At 45.1% G+C, this 17,255-nt stretch overlaps 1 protein-coding gene across 1 annotated transcript; it reads left to right on the top strand.

The window, feature by feature from the left end:
- The first annotated feature begins 10,574 nt into the window (after positions 1 to 10,574).
- On the top strand, positions 10,575 to 12,046 carry LOC129700669 (probable G-protein coupled receptor 139). The gene is made up of 2 exons (XM_055641249.1): positions 10,575 to 10,644; positions 11,142 to 12,046. The coding sequence occupies exons 1-2, from the start codon at positions 10,575 to 10,577 to the stop codon at positions 12,044 to 12,046; spliced, it is 975 nt and encodes a 324-aa protein (XP_055497224.1).
- The last annotated feature ends 5,209 nt before the right edge of the window (positions 12,047 to 17,255 follow it).

Genomic DNA, 17,255 nt, shown 5'->3' on the forward strand with positions numbered 1-17,255 from the left:
CAGATACTGGTTTATAATAAAACCAACAAAGTGCTGGAGTAACTCAGCGGGTCAGGCAGCATCGCCGGGGAACATGGACAGGTGATGTTTCGGGTCGGAACCCATCAGATTATTTGTTAAATTTAATGTCCTTTGCAGGTCTGGGTGAATGGTTGAGGTCCATTGAAGGTCTGAGTATCTCCCCCACCCTCATGTGTATCCACCTATTACTTGCCAGCTTTAGTCCTGTCCCTCCTGTCTTCCAATAACCCCCATCATTACATGTCTGAAGAAGGACCCCGACCTGAAACATCACCTATCCATGTTCTTCAAACCCGTTGAGTTACTCCCGCACTTTGTGTCGTTTAAGATAACCCGTCTACACAGAAACAAGATTATTTCATTCCTTTCTCTCTCTCTGTTACAGCAAACCTGTTGACAATCGTAATTCTCTCTCGAGGAAAGTGCGGCCTCGCTAAGTGCAGCTCTCTCTACATGGTGGGCATGGCTTCGGCTGATCTTCTCGTCATGGTCTTCAATGTGATGGTGTGTTATATTTTCACTTACCACTTCCCACATTCCTTCCTGACAATCTACCCCCTGTGTAAGTTCATCATATACATGACCACGGTCACTCTGGACCTGTCAGTTTGGTTCACCCTCTCCTTCACGTTCGACAGATGTGTTGCAATCTGCTCTCGGAAGTTACAAACCATGTATTGCACCGGGAGAACGGCGACTGTGGTACTAACGACGCTCGCCCTTCTGATCGTATCCAAAAACATCCCTTTTTTCTTTGCATACGAGCCCATGCACATTGTTGACGGGGTGCAGTGGGACTGCAGGGTTAATATACCTTTCTTTACCTCACCCGCGGGCGTAGGTTTTCTCAAGTTTCACGCCGTCTGTGTGGGCGCTCTTCCTTTCGCGTTGATTTTCGTGTTTAACTCAGTGACAGCCACGCGTATTTTAGCCGCCAGTCGAGCTCGCCGCGCGCTGCGGGGAAACATAAATGACAAACAATCCGACCCGGAGGTGGCGAACAGAAGAAATTCCGTTATTTTGGTATTCACCATCTCCGGCAGTTTCGTGCTGTTGTGGATTACAGCGGGCGTGACTTTTGCAGTCACTGGGCTGACAAACGCGAATCGTTTCCGCGGTGACCTTAACGACCCAGCCTATGTGGCCACGGAAGTTGGAGCCATGTTAAAGTACATGAGCTCCTGTTCGAACACTTGTATTTACGCTCTGACCCAGAGGAAATTCAGAGAACAATTGAAGGATGCCGTAACATCGCACTGGAGGTTATTCCACGGCTCGGGTAGAAACTGAGTTGTGTGCGAATGTATGGAAATGTATTTATGCAAGCACATTTTTAACCACTTTGAAAATCATTCTCATGATGTGAACGCCGTTGAGTTTTTTTCTGCTGTTTGTGAACTACCTAATATGCAGTAGTCATTTAATGTTCTTGTGAATTTGCAGGGTGACGCTTTATAATTTTTTTTAATTGGAAACAGCGTGCAAAAGTATAAACCGCGGCATATGACATAATACATTTTTAATAAAGCTTCAATTTTAATTTTTAGCTAAGATGAAAAAGAAAAAGAGAGAAAAAGCAAGAAAGAGAGAAAGTGAAAGAGAAAGTGAATGTGTAAGAATAGAACCCCGAGATTACCAATATGGTGAAGTCGAAGAGTGAGTAAGTAAAAGAAATGAATAGAATAGAATAGAATAGTTTCTTTATTGTCATTGTAACATGAACCATGTACAACGAAATTTAAAAATGTCAGCCAGTCAGTGCACCATTCAAACATTTCTAAAAGCTAACGATACATACAAGATAAAATATTAAAAGATAAACAACTAAAATAAATATCACGAAAATAGCACGCATAAACACCCAACCCTCCATCCTTCTGTTGATTTCACAGTGTACCACATTCCCTTAGTATGTCTGGCCCCTCTTTTACTTGGCGGCTACATTTAGTGCTTTTATAGCAGTGGGGTAAATACTGTTTTTTAGTCTGTTCGTCCTTGTCCTTGTAGATCTGTACCGTCTGCCTGATGGCAACAGTTCAAACAGGGAGTGTCCGGGGTGGGAAATGTCCTTTATGATACTCTGGGATTTTTTGGTGCAGTGGGAACTGTGTAAGTCCTCCAAAGTAAGGAGAGGGCAGCCGACAATCCTCTGGGCGTTGTCAATGGCCCACTGGAGCGCTTTCCTCTGAGCCGCTGTGCAGCTGGTGTACCACACGCATACACAGTATGTTAGTATGCTCTCAATGGAGCACCGATAAAAGGACAGCAGCAGTCTCTGAGTGATGTTATTCTTCCTGAGCACCCTCAGGAAGTGCAGTCTCTGCTGGACCTTTTTCAGCAGCGCAGTGGTGTTCACGCTCCACGTCAGGTCCTCCTCAATATGGATTCCCAGGAAGCGGAAATCCGCCACCCTCTCCACACAGTCCCCTCTGATAGTCAATGGTACCATGTCCGTTTTATTCTTCCTAAAGTCTATTATTAATTCCTTTGTCTTTAAGGTGTTGAGGAGCAGGTTATTTTCTTCACACCACACTGTCAGCTGCTCCGCCTCATCCCGGTAGGCATACTCGTCCCCCCCGGAGATGAGTCCCACCACCGTAGTGTCATCCGCAAATTTGACAATGGTGTTGCTGTGGTGGGCGGGGGTGCAGTCATGTGTGTAGATGGTGTAGAGCAGGGGGCTCAGTACACAGCCCTGTGGAGAGCCGGTACTGAGGCTGAGGGCCGTGGATGTATGATGGCCCACTCTGACTCTCTGGCTGCGACCCGACAGGAAGCTATTTATCCACATGCAGGTGGAGTGTGGAAGTCCCAAGTCCCCCAGTTTGTCCACCAGTTTGTGGGGAAGGATGGTATTAAAAGCAGAGCTGTAGTCCACAAAGAGCAAATGAGAAGAACGTAAAGAAATAAAAAGACAAAAACAGAAAGAAAAACAAAAAGTGATGATATACCTGCTTCATATCTCTCCCCACCCATCACCCAACCCGTAAATCGGTTTAATTCCAAAGTTGTGTTGCACCATACTATCCGTGTAATGAATCAATGAATGGAGTCCATGTCTTCGAAAATTGCTCTGGTTTTTCTGCTAAGGCAAGTCTCATATTTAAAAAATGTAGCATCGCAGACATGTATGTAATCCACATTTTAAGTGTAGGGGCAGATGTTTTTTCGCCGTTATCAGGCCATAATTAAGGAAATGTCTTTGAAATATTGATAGCTCAGGGTGACGCTTTTTTCAATGGACAAATTGGCAGGTACTCGAGGTGCACTGATGTACGAAGGATCTTGGGGTACAAGTCTACAGCTCCTTCAACATGCCATCACAAGTAGAGGGGTAACGAACGGGGCTATATTTGAATGGTTCTTGTCACCACATCAAGCAGACATGGAAATCGCAATCAAAACATGGGGGGGACCTGGGGACAGGGGAACACAATCTCTTGGTGGCCGCGCGCGCATGCGCACACTCACACACACATGCGAGGCTTCAGACATTCTCCCTGCGAACGGTAATTACTGCTCAATCCAGCGCTAAATGCAGCTCAACTCTGCCTGTCTCGCCGGGTTAACATACAGCCCTGTCTGGACTGACGCGACGCCAGCCTGGAGTCGTGGAGCTAGCGCTGCTTCTTCGCGCTGGCTGCAAACCTGGGCCATATTTTCCGTAAATCCAGGCAGGGCTGTAGATTAACCAGACCGACACCTCCCTCCTCCAATGATCGTGCAGAATCATCATGAGCCGCCCCCATTGCCTGCTGACCGACGTCTCTCTCGTCCAATCGGCGCGCACTATCATCAGTTCCACCCCACTGTCTCACGGAAAGCGGAGATTTAGAATCCGATTACAACAAAATCGGGGGGAGGGGGGGTCGCACACCTCCCCCTTCTCAAAACAGGGTGGGGGCTGCCCACCCCCCCGGGATTTCCGCCCCTGGCCATCAAGTACGGGGATTCACAGGATGCTGCCCGGATTAGAGTATAGCTGTAAGATGTGAGACACAAACAACTGGAGTATCTCAGTGGGTCAGACAGAATCTGTGGAGAAAAGGAATAGGTTACGTTTCGAGTCGAGACCCTTCTTTAAACTCGGATAGGAGAAATAGTCAGATACCCTTGTGTCGATATACGAAATACTCGAGAGCATAAGGTGAGAAGCAGAAATATTAAAAGCGACTTTTTTAGGCAACTTTGCTTTTACAGAGTGTAGCATGCCTGGCGTGCGCTGCCAGGAGAGGGGTGGAAGCAAATACAAGGGTGGCGATTAAGAGGCTTTTAGACGGGCAAACGAACTGGAAGGAAATGAGGGATAAGGTCCATGTGCAGTTACATGCAATTAGTTTAAAGTGGCATCACGGTCAGCGCACGCACCGTGGGCCGAAGGGCCACCCCATGTGCTGTACTATCCCATAGTCCAAATATAACATTTTCCCGTTAACCAACAATGTTCTATGCTTCGGAATCAAGATAGTGTATTCGAAATAGTGGACGGCTGTGGAAATAGCAGAACCTTCCCAACATCATGATGCAGCTTTAAAAGTCGTTGGTTCAATTGTATTTTATTGTCACATGTACATAGATACAGTGAAAATCTTTATTTGAATTCAATTCAGTAAAATGATACTGTACATAAGTACAATCATAAATAAGTGCAAGGATTGCAGTGCTAAAAAGTACACGGCGCCGGGTTGAGAATTCACGCGTTTGCGGTACCAACTTGTGTCCTTCAAGTTTTAAGCTCTTAAATGTATAGACTCTTTATCTTGGCCTTAAATGTCTGTTGTCCTCGGGGCGGCCCTGGATCGGGGTTGTAGGGGTGATGTTGTCGATATCCACACTGCCGTTCGGTCTGCTGCAGCCGCGTTCAATCTGCACTCTCATCCGACCTGTGGCTTTGGCAGCACGTGATCTCCACCTGTTGCAGGGCCTCCAGCAGCCCGCTGCTCCCACACCCCGACCCGGTCCCTTCAACCGCTGTAGTCTCCACAAGCGGGCGGCGCGGAGCCAGCCCACAGCCTGCTCGCCGGCACTGAACCCGTGTGAAGTAAACAGAGACCGAAGATCGGATGTATAGGGTGATTTCACTAAAGGTCACTGGAGCGTAGATCCGCACCCACGTGACCAAAATTCTCAAGTGGAGGACACTCGAGGGTTCGGTACATGTTAGTGGATGGGAAAAAACGCATTTTCCCACCCGTTAAAAACATAGAAAACGGCGAGGTTGTGAGCTGCAATTTACTGTGCCAGTCGGGGTGACCGTGAGGCACAGTTACCTAGATTTACAGGGAAAAAGAAAGATAGCAAGTAAGGTAAATTCAAGAGGGAACTGAAGGTGCCATACCGGCGGAAATGAACAGCCGACATTTGCCGTGGATATTTACAGGTCCAAAATATCGGGAATTATCGCGTTTGCTCGCTGAATTTCATCAAAAGTAAGGCATTATTAACTTACTTTTGATAAATTCAGCGAGCAAACGCGATAATCCCCGATATTTTGGACCTGTAAATATCCACGGCAAATGTCGGCTGTTCATATCCGGCGGTTTGGCACCTTCAGTTCCCTCTTGAATTTACCTTACTTGCTATCTTTTTTTTCCCCTGTAAATCTAGGTAGCTGTGCCTCACGGTCACCCCGACTGGCACAGTAAATTGCAGCTCACAACCTCGCCGTTTTCTATGTTTTTAACGGGTGGGAAAATGCGTTTTTTCCCATCCACTAACATGTACCGAACCCTCGAGTGTCCTCCACTTGAGAATTTTGGTCACGTGGGTGCGGATCTACGCTCCAGTGACCTTTAGTGAAATCACCCTATAGGAAGAAACTGCAGAAGCTGGTTTAAACCGAAGGTAAACTCAAGCTTTCTGCCCACCCTTACACTGGGGACCATCACCCAATTAAATACACACAAAAATCTGGGACATCTCAGCGCTTCAGGCAGCATCTCTGGAGAAAAATAACAGGTGACGTTTCAGGATGAGATCCTTCTTCAGATTGCTGTAGAAGGGTCTCTATCCGAAACGTCACCTATTCGTTTTCTCCAGAGATGCTGCCTGACCCGCTGAGTTGCTCCAGCTATTTGTGTGTATTTAATCGGGTGATGGTCCCCAGTGTAAGGGTGGGCAGAAAGCTGCACCCAGCACAGCCTCACTGGTGCTACAGTGGAGACACAGATCAGCAGCGCTAAGACACAATAGATAATAGACAATAGGTGCAGGGTTGGGCCATTGGGCCCTTCGAGCCAGCACCGCCATTTAATGTGATCATGGCTGATCTTCCCCAATCAGTACCCCATTCCTGCCTTCTCCCCATATCCCCTGACTCCGCTATCTTTAAGAGGCCTCTCAAGCTCTCTCGAAAGTATCCAGAGAACCGGCCTCCACTGAGGCAGAGAATTCCACAGCCGCACACCTCTGTGAGAAAAAGTGTTTCCTCGTCTCTGTCCTAAATATTTTTAAACTGTGGCTCCTGGTCTGGTCTCCCCCAACACTGGGAACATGATTCCTGCCTCTAGCGTGTCCAAACCTTTAATAATCTTATATGTTTCAATAAGATAGCCTCTCATCCTTCTAAACCCCAGAGTACACAAGCCCAGCCGCTCCATTCTCTCAGCATATGACAGTCCCGCCATCCCGGGAATTAACCATCCTGGGAAACCTACGCTGCACTGCCTCAATAACAAGAATGTCCTTCCTCAAATTCAGGGACCAAAACTGCACACAATACTCCAGGTGTTTTCTCACTCGTGCCCTATACAACTGCAGAAGGACCTCTTTGCTCCTATACTCAACTCTTCTTTTTATAAAGGCCAACATGCCATTCGCTTTCTTCATTGCCTGCTGTACCTGCATGCTTACTTTCATTGACTGATGAACAAGGAACCTCAGATCCCGTTGTATTCCCCTTTTCCCAACTTGACACCATTGATAAAGTAATCTGCCTCACTGTTTTTGCTGCCAAAGTGGACAACCTCACATTTATCCACATTAAACTACATCCGCCATGCATCTTCCCACTCACCCAACCTGTCCAAGACACCCTTCATTCGCATAGCATCCTCCTCACAGTTCACACTGCCACCCAGCTTTATGTCATCTGCAAATTTGCGAATGTTACTTTGAATCCCTTCAACCAAATCATTGATGTATATTATAGCTGTGGTCCCAGCACGGAGTCTTGCGGCAGCCCACTAGTCACTGCCTGCCTTTCTGAAAGGGACCCGTGAAACCTTACTCTTTGTTTCCAGTCTGACAACTAATTTTCTATCCATGTCAGCACTCTATGACAATAAAGGAATTCAATTCAATTCAATTCAATTCAATTCAATTCTACCCCCATGTGCCGTAATTTTACCCACTAATGTCCTATGTGGGACCTTATCAAATGCTTTCTGAAAATCCAGGTAAACTACATCCACTGGTTCTCTCTCCCTTGTCCATTTTCCTAGTTACGTCCTCAAACTATTACAGAAGATCAGTCAAGCATGATTTCCCCTTCGTAAATCCATGCTGACTCGGACCGATCCTGTTGCTGCTATCTAAATGTGCCGCTATTTCATCTTTTATAATTGACTCCAGCATCTTCCCCACCACCAATGTCAGGCTAACTGGTCCATAATTCCCTGTTTTCTCACTCCCGCCTTTCTTAAAAACTGGGATAACATTAGCTACCCTCCAATCCACAGGAACTGACCTTGAATCCACAGGAACTGACATTGGAAAATTATCACCATGCATCCATGTCAGCCACGGTCGCCTCTTACTCCACACGGAGCCATACGTGCTGTACTGTATGCAAGGAAAAAGAGACATTGACCAATAATGACATTTAAAAAATATATAATCCACAAGTAACCATTGAGAATATAAAAATGCTGTGTGTGCTGTGAATCTTTGAATGTTCTCTCTGAATGTTTCCATTTGCAGATTGTTAAGGTCTTCAATAAACTGACGTTAGATAAATTCACTACTGACCCACGAGATATTTTATTTTGTGTCTGTACTTAACTAAGCTGGGTCCCATGTAAAGCAGATTCAGGGTCCAGATATAACATAAAATTCCCTCCTTCAATATGCCAGTTCGGTATTCCGACTGCACTTGCACAGGTCATACGTTCGGGCTAAACACTCGCTGCGGCCGTGCCGCTGCATGGGTGCAGACTTGCGTCTCGTCCCTATTCAGCCGCCGCTGAGCCGTCTCCGTCCCCTCTCGAAGGTAGGCAAAAATGCTGGAGAAACTCAGCGGGTGAGGCAGCATCTACAGTATGGAGTGAAGTAAATAGGTAACGTTTCGGGCCGAAACCCTTCTTCAGAGGTGTCAGTTCTTCCAGCGGCGAGCGGAAAGGCACAAGCTCACCTGTCGGGCGCTGACTCCTCGATCCCGGGATCCAACCAATCTCAAAAACCACCGGTGTATGACGAGGACGGTAAGAATACTCGGTTCACTCAATGCAAACTTTAGGTAATTTTTCCTTGCGCCAGCAGAAATCTCCAGCACGGTGGAGACGAGGAGGTTCTGAAGTTGCATTATCTTAACTGAGGGCATTTTCTCAACATTCTAGAAGCAACATTCTAGAAGCAACTAGAAGCATGGCTTTACCACTGTTTAAGATGGAACTGCAGATGCCGGAAAATCGAAGGTAGATTAAATTGCTGGAACGGGTGAACAGCATCTGTGGAGCGATGGAAATAGGCAACGTTTCGGGTCGAGACCATTCTTCAGATTGATGTGGGGGTGGTGGGCGGGAAGAAGTAAGGAAGAGGCGGAGAAAGCGGGCGGTGGGAGAGCTGGGTCGTGGAGGTAAACGAAGGAGAATGTATGAACTACCTAAATTTGGAGGTCAATGTCCATAATGCTGCGGTGTAAGTCCTGGGCCTCTTCCATGGCCAGAATGAGGCCCACCGTAAATTGGAGGAGCAGCACCTCATATTTCGCTTGGGTAATTTACACCCCAGCGGTATGAACATTGACTTCTCCAATTTTAGATATTCCTTACTTTCTCCTTACCCCTCCCCTTCCCAGCTCTCCTACAGCCCACAGTCTCCACTCTTCCCCCCCCCCCCCCCCCCCCCTCCTCATAGTTCAGCGCCTTCAGTCCAAGGCCCGACCGGCTCGTTCTTTCAGCGTCTTTTGAATAACGGGGGGGGGGGGGGGGGAGTGACATCACTCGCAGCACGAGGAAGACTGCACGCAGATCCATTGTGACATAATCAGCGAAAGACAGTCGTTTTTAAATTCAAAGTTTTGTCAGATTTCTGAACATTTTCAGTAATAATTCGAGAAATAAAGCAGTAAATTTTCAGATAAGGCGATTTGGATTACAGGGGGAAAATATCTACCGGAATGTAAATTATTTTACCATTACCGCATTGTTTTTTCGCGAAGATGTGATTATACACAAACAAATAAACACACACACACACACATACACACACACATCCAAGATCAGACTTTTAAGTATATAGATATAATATGACTCGACCAAGTGGGACCCATTGAGTCCCTGTCACATGGGAGGTCTGGTCCTCCAATGCAATATTCCACCACTCACCCATGGCCCCCACTGGAGGCCTAGTCCCCATCAAAACCTGTTTCCACCACTCACCCGTGGTGTAAACCGTTACCACCACTCACCCGTTCTCCCATCACAACCCGTTTCCACCGATCACCCGTTCCCCTAATGCTATATTCCGCCTGCACCCGCTGAGTTTCTCCAGCATTTTTGTGTACCTTCGATTTTCCAGCATCTGCAGTTCCTTCTTAAACGCTATATTCCACCACTCACCTATAGCCCACAACTGCGCAGGCACGACTCGTATTCCTCGCTGCCAGGAATATTTTTTTTTAAATGTACCTTAAACTTTGAAACAAATGCTTGCTGCCAGGAATATACTTGCTGCAATGAAGGAAATCCCCCTCAAAAAAGGGATTGCAACATTGTAGCTTGCAATTGCATTTGCTAGTACGGACAGGACATAGTGCCCCTGGATTACAACATTTCTAGCTAGTGGGGTTACAACCTATTGTGAAGTCATAGCTGAAGAGGGAAGAATTTTTTCTTAAATTCGGATTTTTCAAATTTAAAAATATGAAATAACGTGAAATATAACATCGATCTAAACGAAACTTGACGAAAACCACCACAATTGTGAGTAAGGTGGTGCAAAGATTAAAGCGCTATCGTGTTCAGAAAACAAGCAAGCAAACAATCAATCAATCAATCAATCAATCTCTGGAGAGAAGAAATTGTGACGTTTCGCATCGAGACCCTTCTTCAGAAATCAGCGGTTTGAAGAAGGGTCTCGACACGAAACGTCACCCATGCCTTCTCTCCAGAGATGCTGCCTGTCCCGCTTAGTTGACCTATCCAAGTATTTGTCCCTGTTCGGCATGAACAGGTTATTTCCAACACAATGTGTCATAAATATAAACAAGGTGATTATGAAATATCTGCGACGAATGTTGTTGAACTGATTGATTCACAGAAGATTTGTCTGTGTATAAATAGACTGCCTTTAATTGATCCGCCATTTCACCCGCTGACTTCGACTGACAGAAAATGGGGCGGGCTCCCGTTCTGCTGGTGAAAGAGATTTACTATCCTGTTCTTGCGATTATCGGTGTTCCTGGTGAGTGGCTGTGCGCGGAATCTACACAATACGTGGTCACTGCGCCGAGGTTCACTGAGCGAAGGGAAAGGCTGGGGTGCGTTACGTCATTGCCCACACGATGGCCTTAGATGCGCATAGTCCCTGACAGCGCAGCGCCATCTAAAGCTCCAGTTTTACAATGTGTGACCAGAGCAACGAGATAACTTGTCCAGAAACAATGAACTAACATGCATAGATGATGTTTTGATTCAGACCCTTCAGACTGTTAAATTTCAGGCCCTTTGCAGGTCTGGGTACAGAAGGAAGGTCTGGAATGACATTGAGATCCATTGAAGGTCTGAGTATCTCTCCCACCCTCACGTGTAAGAAGGACCCCGACCCGAAACGTCACCTATCCATGTTCTTCAGAGATCCTCTCTGACCCGTTGAGTTACTCCCGCACTTTGTGTTGTTTTAAGATAACCCGTCTACACAGAAACAAGATTATTTCATTCCTTTCTCTCTCTCTGTTACAGCAAACCTGTTGACAATCGTAATTCTCTCCCGAGGAAACTGCGGCCTCGCCAAGTGCAGCTCTGTCTACATGGTGGGCATGGCTTCGGCTGATCTTCTCGTCATGGTCTTCAATGTGATGGTGGTTTACATTTTTACCTATCACTTCCCACAGTCCTTCCTGACAATCACCCCCGTATGTAAATTCATCATATACATGTCCACGGTCACTCTGGACCTGTCAGTTTGGTTCACCCTCTCCTTCACGTTCGACAGATGTGTAGCAATCTGCTCTCGGAAGTTACAAACCATGTACTGCACCGGGAGAACGGCGACTGTGGTACTAACGACGCTCGCCCTTCTGATCGTATCCAAAAACATCCCTTTTTTCTTTGCATACGAGCCCCTGCAGATTGTTGACGGGGTGCAGTGGGGCTGCAGGGTAAATATACCTTTCTTTACCTCGCCCGCGGGCGCGGGGTTTCTCAAGTTTCACGCCGTCTGTGTGGGCGCTCTACCTTTCGCGTTGATTTTCATGTTTAACTCAGTGACAGCCAGGCGCATTTTAGCCGCCAGTCGAGCTCGCCGCGCGCTGCGGGGAAACATAAACGACAAACAATCCGACCCGGAGGTGGCGAACAGAAGAAAGTCCGTTATTTTGGTATTCACCATCTCCGGCAGTTTCGTGCTGTTGTGGATTACAGCGGGCGTGACTTTTGCAGTCACCGGGCTAACAAACCCCAATCGTTTCCGCGGTGACCTTAACGACCCAGCCTACGTGGCCACAGCGGTTGGAGCCATGTTAAAGTACATGAGCTCCTGTTCGAACACTTGCATTTACGCTCTTACCCTGAGCAAATTCAGAGAACAATTGAAGGATGCGGTAAAATCGCACTGGAAGTTATTCCACGGCTCGGGTAGAAACTGAGTTTTGTGCAAATGTATGGAAATGTATTTATGCAAGCACATTTTTAGCCATTTTTGTCCAAACTATTTTTAAAATCATTCTCATGATGTGAACGCAGTTGAGGTTTTTTTCTGCTGTTTGTTAACACCTACTTAAGATACAGTAATTATTTAATGTTCCTGTGAATTTGCAGGATGACGCTTTTTTCTATGGACACATAGTTATTGGCGGGAACCTGAGGTGCACTGATGTCCGAGGGATCTTGGGGTCCAATTTGCATTAAGCATCTCTTAATCTTTTTGCTACTCACTTTATGCTCGTATATCGACACAAGGGTATCTGGCCATCGATGCTATCCATGCCTCGTAATTTTATAAACTTTTGGATTCACAGGATGCTGTCCTGATTAGAGTATTAGCTATAAGGAAGGGGAGTACAAAAAACTGGAGTAACTCAGCGGGTCAGACAGCATCTCTGGAGAAAAGGAATAGGTTACGTTTCGTGTCGAGACACATCTTCAAACTGATGAAGGCTCACGACCCGAGAAGTCACCCATTCCTTCTCTCCAGAGATTCTGCCTGACCCGTTGAGTTACTCCAGCTGTTTGTGTCTATCTTCTGCAGTTCCTTCCTAAAGTTGAAAAAAGAGATTGAACAAAGCTGAATCTCTTTCTGGAGGCTGAGGAGCACCAGATAAAAGTTTATAAAATTACGAGGCATGGATAGGATCGATGGTCAGATACCCTGGTGTCAATTTACGAGCATAAAGTGAGTAGCAAAAAGATTAAGAGATGCTTAAAGCAAATTTGTTTTTACAGAGTGTAGCATGCCTGGCATGCGCTGCAAGGAGAGGGGGTGGAAGCAGATACAAGGGAGGCGATTAAGAGGGTTTCAGACGGGCACACAAACTGGTAGGAAATGAGGGATAGGGTCCATGTGCAGGTAAATGCAATTCGTTTAAAGTGGCATCACGGTCGGCACAGGCACCGTGGGCCGAAGGGCCAGTCCCTGTGCTGTGCTATCCCATACTACAAATATATAAAATTACCGTTCAGCATGTGTCTGATGAAATGCAAATGAGGGTCCATGCTGTCCTATGATTATCGATTACGTCAGACCCTATCTTATAAAAAGGGGATTTGAGGAAACTCTCAAGAGGAGGCAAACAGTCGAGAGGGAAAAAAGTAGATTGGGAGGACAAATAAATGTATGCGTTTGCAACAAACCATGACAATGCTTCCCGAAATAGGGATGCTTAGATTTAACTAAAATAATCCAATTGTATTGCGATAATGGAAGAGGGTATTAAAAGCAGTAATAATACAAACCACGAGGACAGAATTAGGCCAGTTACTTTTCAAAAAGGCACAGTCCAATATTAGCTGAGCTGTACTGATGTGCTCAAGCACTCAACGGCTGTGGAAGTTTCAGCACCCATCACACTGAGGGAGGCTATACATTTACAGTCTTCCCATTGTAGAGTACAGTGTGACTCTTAGAAGCAGGGAGGTTGAGGGCAGTATCAGATAGATGACCTATAAAAGGCAGTGTTTAGTACTGCCTGACCATTTTTACTCACTGGGCATTTCCATGCCAAAATAGTACAGCAATACTCGCGGCATGGAGCCAAAGAAACCATTCCTTCTCGCCTGAGATGCTGCCTGTCCTGCTGAGTTACTTCAGCATTTTGTGTCTATCTTCGGTGTAAACCAGCAATTTCAGTTCCTTCCTACACAAATAAATAATATATAGGTGCAGAATATATAGGTGCATGGTGCCTCTTCAGATAGACTCTGGTCGGGGAATGTGTTTCACAGGGAAGGCGATTCACGAGGCTCGTGCCTTGTTAGAAGTGAAACAGCCAATTCAATTTCCCCACCATACAAAGAATTCATGATTATTGAACGAACGAGACACTCAAGAATAGTCTAATTAAAGCCTTGACCGATATCAGACAGGAATTACTTAATGTCCTTCCAGCAATTCAGATGAAGTTTAAAGCAACCCCAGCTAGAGGGACAGAGTTGATTTCTATGTTGATGACAGGGTGAGCTATGAACCCACGGAAGATATGATAACCGGAGGACAAAAGTTTGTAACAGAAGGAAATGAGCTTTCGAGTACATCCAACAATGAGCAAAGCCCTTGCACGAACTTTGCTATTGCTTGGTCTCAGGAGAAGCGTGCCCCGTTGAACATGAGGGGGCTGCTAAATGGAAACATTGGACTCAGTTGAAACAGTATAAACCACAAAGGAGAAACTTGACTGACACTACAGGGAATTGGCTGGATTTGTTTCTGTTTTGTGCAGGTTTCTAATATGCATGCATCGGGCTGGAATTAAAAGCACACTAATGAGATCACATTTAATTATCAGAATATTTAATTGGAATAAGAGAAACATTGATGGACTGTATACAGTTGTTAATGACGACAGAAATGCAATTACCTGCACAAATGAAGCTACAGTAATGCTAGGACTAATGAAGGGGAGTATACTACTTGATCATTTTTGAATTGTAGTATTTTGGATTGACTCCCTGGAGCTCAAAAGGGAAATAGACACATACAGTTTATCATGCCTTCTAGTTGGTCTGACAAACTTATTTCTGTAACATGTGGAGGTCAATGTTGTATGGTTTGGTTAAATGGGTGTTCAACCTACATACATCTGACCACGACTACCGAGAGCCTCAGCTTCTATAATTAGGGTATTAGGGTGGTGGATGGGCATGGGTTTGTGATGACCCCGAAAGAAGAATAAGTACACTTTGTTTTATATTATTGTCACATTCAGGTCATGTTTAACCTTAAGGGGTTGTATATTCCCGAATGGTGCTCTACACCTACAAGGGAATTATTCCAATATTTGTTAAGGGAAAAGCTACTGGGAAAAGGGATAAAAACCAAATAGAAGTCAAAGTGAGCCAGTAGGATTAATATGATAGATGTAACAAGACTTAGTGAACAATTAGAACAGCTAAGAGAGAAGTTCGAGCTGGTACAGATAATGGCAGCAATGGTATTGAAAGATGCCGAAACATTGAGTAAGGTAGAGGGGGAAGCAGTGCAAATATTTCTTAAGGAATTTAAAATACGTAAAAAAAAATGAGGGGACAATAAATAGAATGTTGGAGTGAGTAATATTTCTCATGAAGAGCATAGAGAACACTCATCAAGCATCGTCCAAATGATATAAAATCAATAACTAAAGCAGTGAAGTCAGGAAATACAACCTGTTTGTTACCTATTATCGCTGACGATAGTGAGTCAAGAGAATCAGAAATTGCAAGATGATCAGGGAACATATATTCTTTGAGTTGTTCTCCATATTCCACACCAGCTGAGGGATAATACTTTTGCCCTGTGCCAGGTGCATAATATTGGACAGCATAAACCAAAGATCCTATAGTGAGCAAGATAGGTCACTCGACGAAAAAGATGTAGTCGGTCATGGGCAGATTCATGGGTAATATTCGGCCCCATTTCCGTAACCGCCTTCCGTCTCCACACTAAAGATCCCATAGCGGAGCAAAGATACTAGTGCGGAGATGGAAGCCGGTTACGGAAACATCCTCGTAAAAATAAAAGTTATTTGGTAAAAATCTTCTCCTCATTTTCAGAATTATAATTTATTAACACAAACTGTTCCCCCGCAAAGTTGATTACACTGCCAGTCGGGTCGGGTTACTGAAGTGGATGAAAAAAAGGCCCACATTTCGCTCCGTTGCGTACTGAACGTCATATCATTGTATTTAGACGGAGTGGTCTATCCTGCTCCGCTATATGATTTTTGGTATAAACAGAGAACTTGCAGATCAGTGCACAATGCTCCTGACCGCGCTATAATACGTATTGAAGAAACAAGGGATGTCAGAATGGATAGATATCATCAAAGAGGGAATCATTGGGCCTGCTTAGAAGAAATATTGAATATGATAGAACCCAGTTGTGGATGTACACATTATTATAACGTGTTGCTCTATCGCAGGGAAAATATTATGTTTCAATCTCTGCTAGATGGTATGCAAAAAATGGCCAGAGGGTACTCTATCTGGTCTCAATGTCATAATCCATAGTCTTAAGAGACAGATCAATATAGGTAACAACAGAGGCAATTCGGACTGTAAACGCCTATCTCACCAGGGACTAACTCTACTGAATGTTTTTCCTTCCATTATTTATTATGCAAAATAATATGTGTGTTATGATTGTGTTTATAATTTGTTTGGTTGTTTGTTGTTTGTCTTTTGCACAAAAGTCCGCGAGCATTGCCACTTTCATTTCACTACACATCTCGTATGTGTATGACAAATAAACTTGACTTGACTTGACTTGACTTGGAGACAAGGAATTGATGGTACTGTCTGAGGAAAAATTCAATTACAATAAATATTTTTTTTGTACAAATTGATTTGAATGAGACATGAAAGAAATGTATTGCAACCAATCTTCCACCAATACCACACAGCACACCCCCATCCCAGTTAGAAGGCACTGGGGAAGGAGGCTGAGATGGTTATTTATGATGGTTCAAGAGCCCCGAGATTGTTTGGAAGCATGGCAAATGACATTTTTGAAAACATTTACTTGGTGGGAAAGATTCTGGAACTGGGGACTGAATGCTAACGTACAGCCAGTGATTAGGGTTATACGTGAAAATCAAAAGCATTATTGTTTGCACAATTATTGATTGTAATAATTCTGATATTCTCATTTTGGTATAATAGGAAGCAATATTATATAAGGAGGGACGAGAGAGCTGTACACCAAGGTAGCTTACACCTTGACAATAAGTACTCCTGCTTGAGTACTGTTAGGGGGGACAGCCTACCTGGGGGTAGCAACAGCGGCCGGGCCTCCGACACAGAGACCGGTCCAGTTGCTCAGAAGGGCAAGGAATAGAAGAGGAGGGCATTAGTAATAGGGGACTCTATAGTTAGGGGGTCAGACAGGCGATTCTGTGGACGCAGTCGGGAGACCCGGCTGGTAGTTTGCCTCCCTGGTGCCAGGGTCTGGGATGTGGCTGAACGTGACCAAGATATCCTGAAATGGGAGGGAGAGGAGCCCGAGCTCGTGGTACATTCTTTTTTTTTTTTTTAGTAAAGGATAGAAAAATGTGAAATATATAGTGTGTGAAGAAAGAAAACGAGTAAATGAAGAAAGTTGAGAGAGAAAATAGTGAAAAGAAAAGGAGATCATTATTTATAGTCTTGACCAACCCTCGTCCA

Source organism: Leucoraja erinacea, chromosome 10 (assembly GCF_028641065.1).
Source record: "Leucoraja erinacea ecotype New England chromosome 10, Leri_hhj_1, whole genome shotgun sequence".
NCBI classification, from domain to species: Eukaryota; Metazoa; Chordata; class Chondrichthyes; order Rajiformes; family Rajidae; genus Leucoraja; species Leucoraja erinaceus.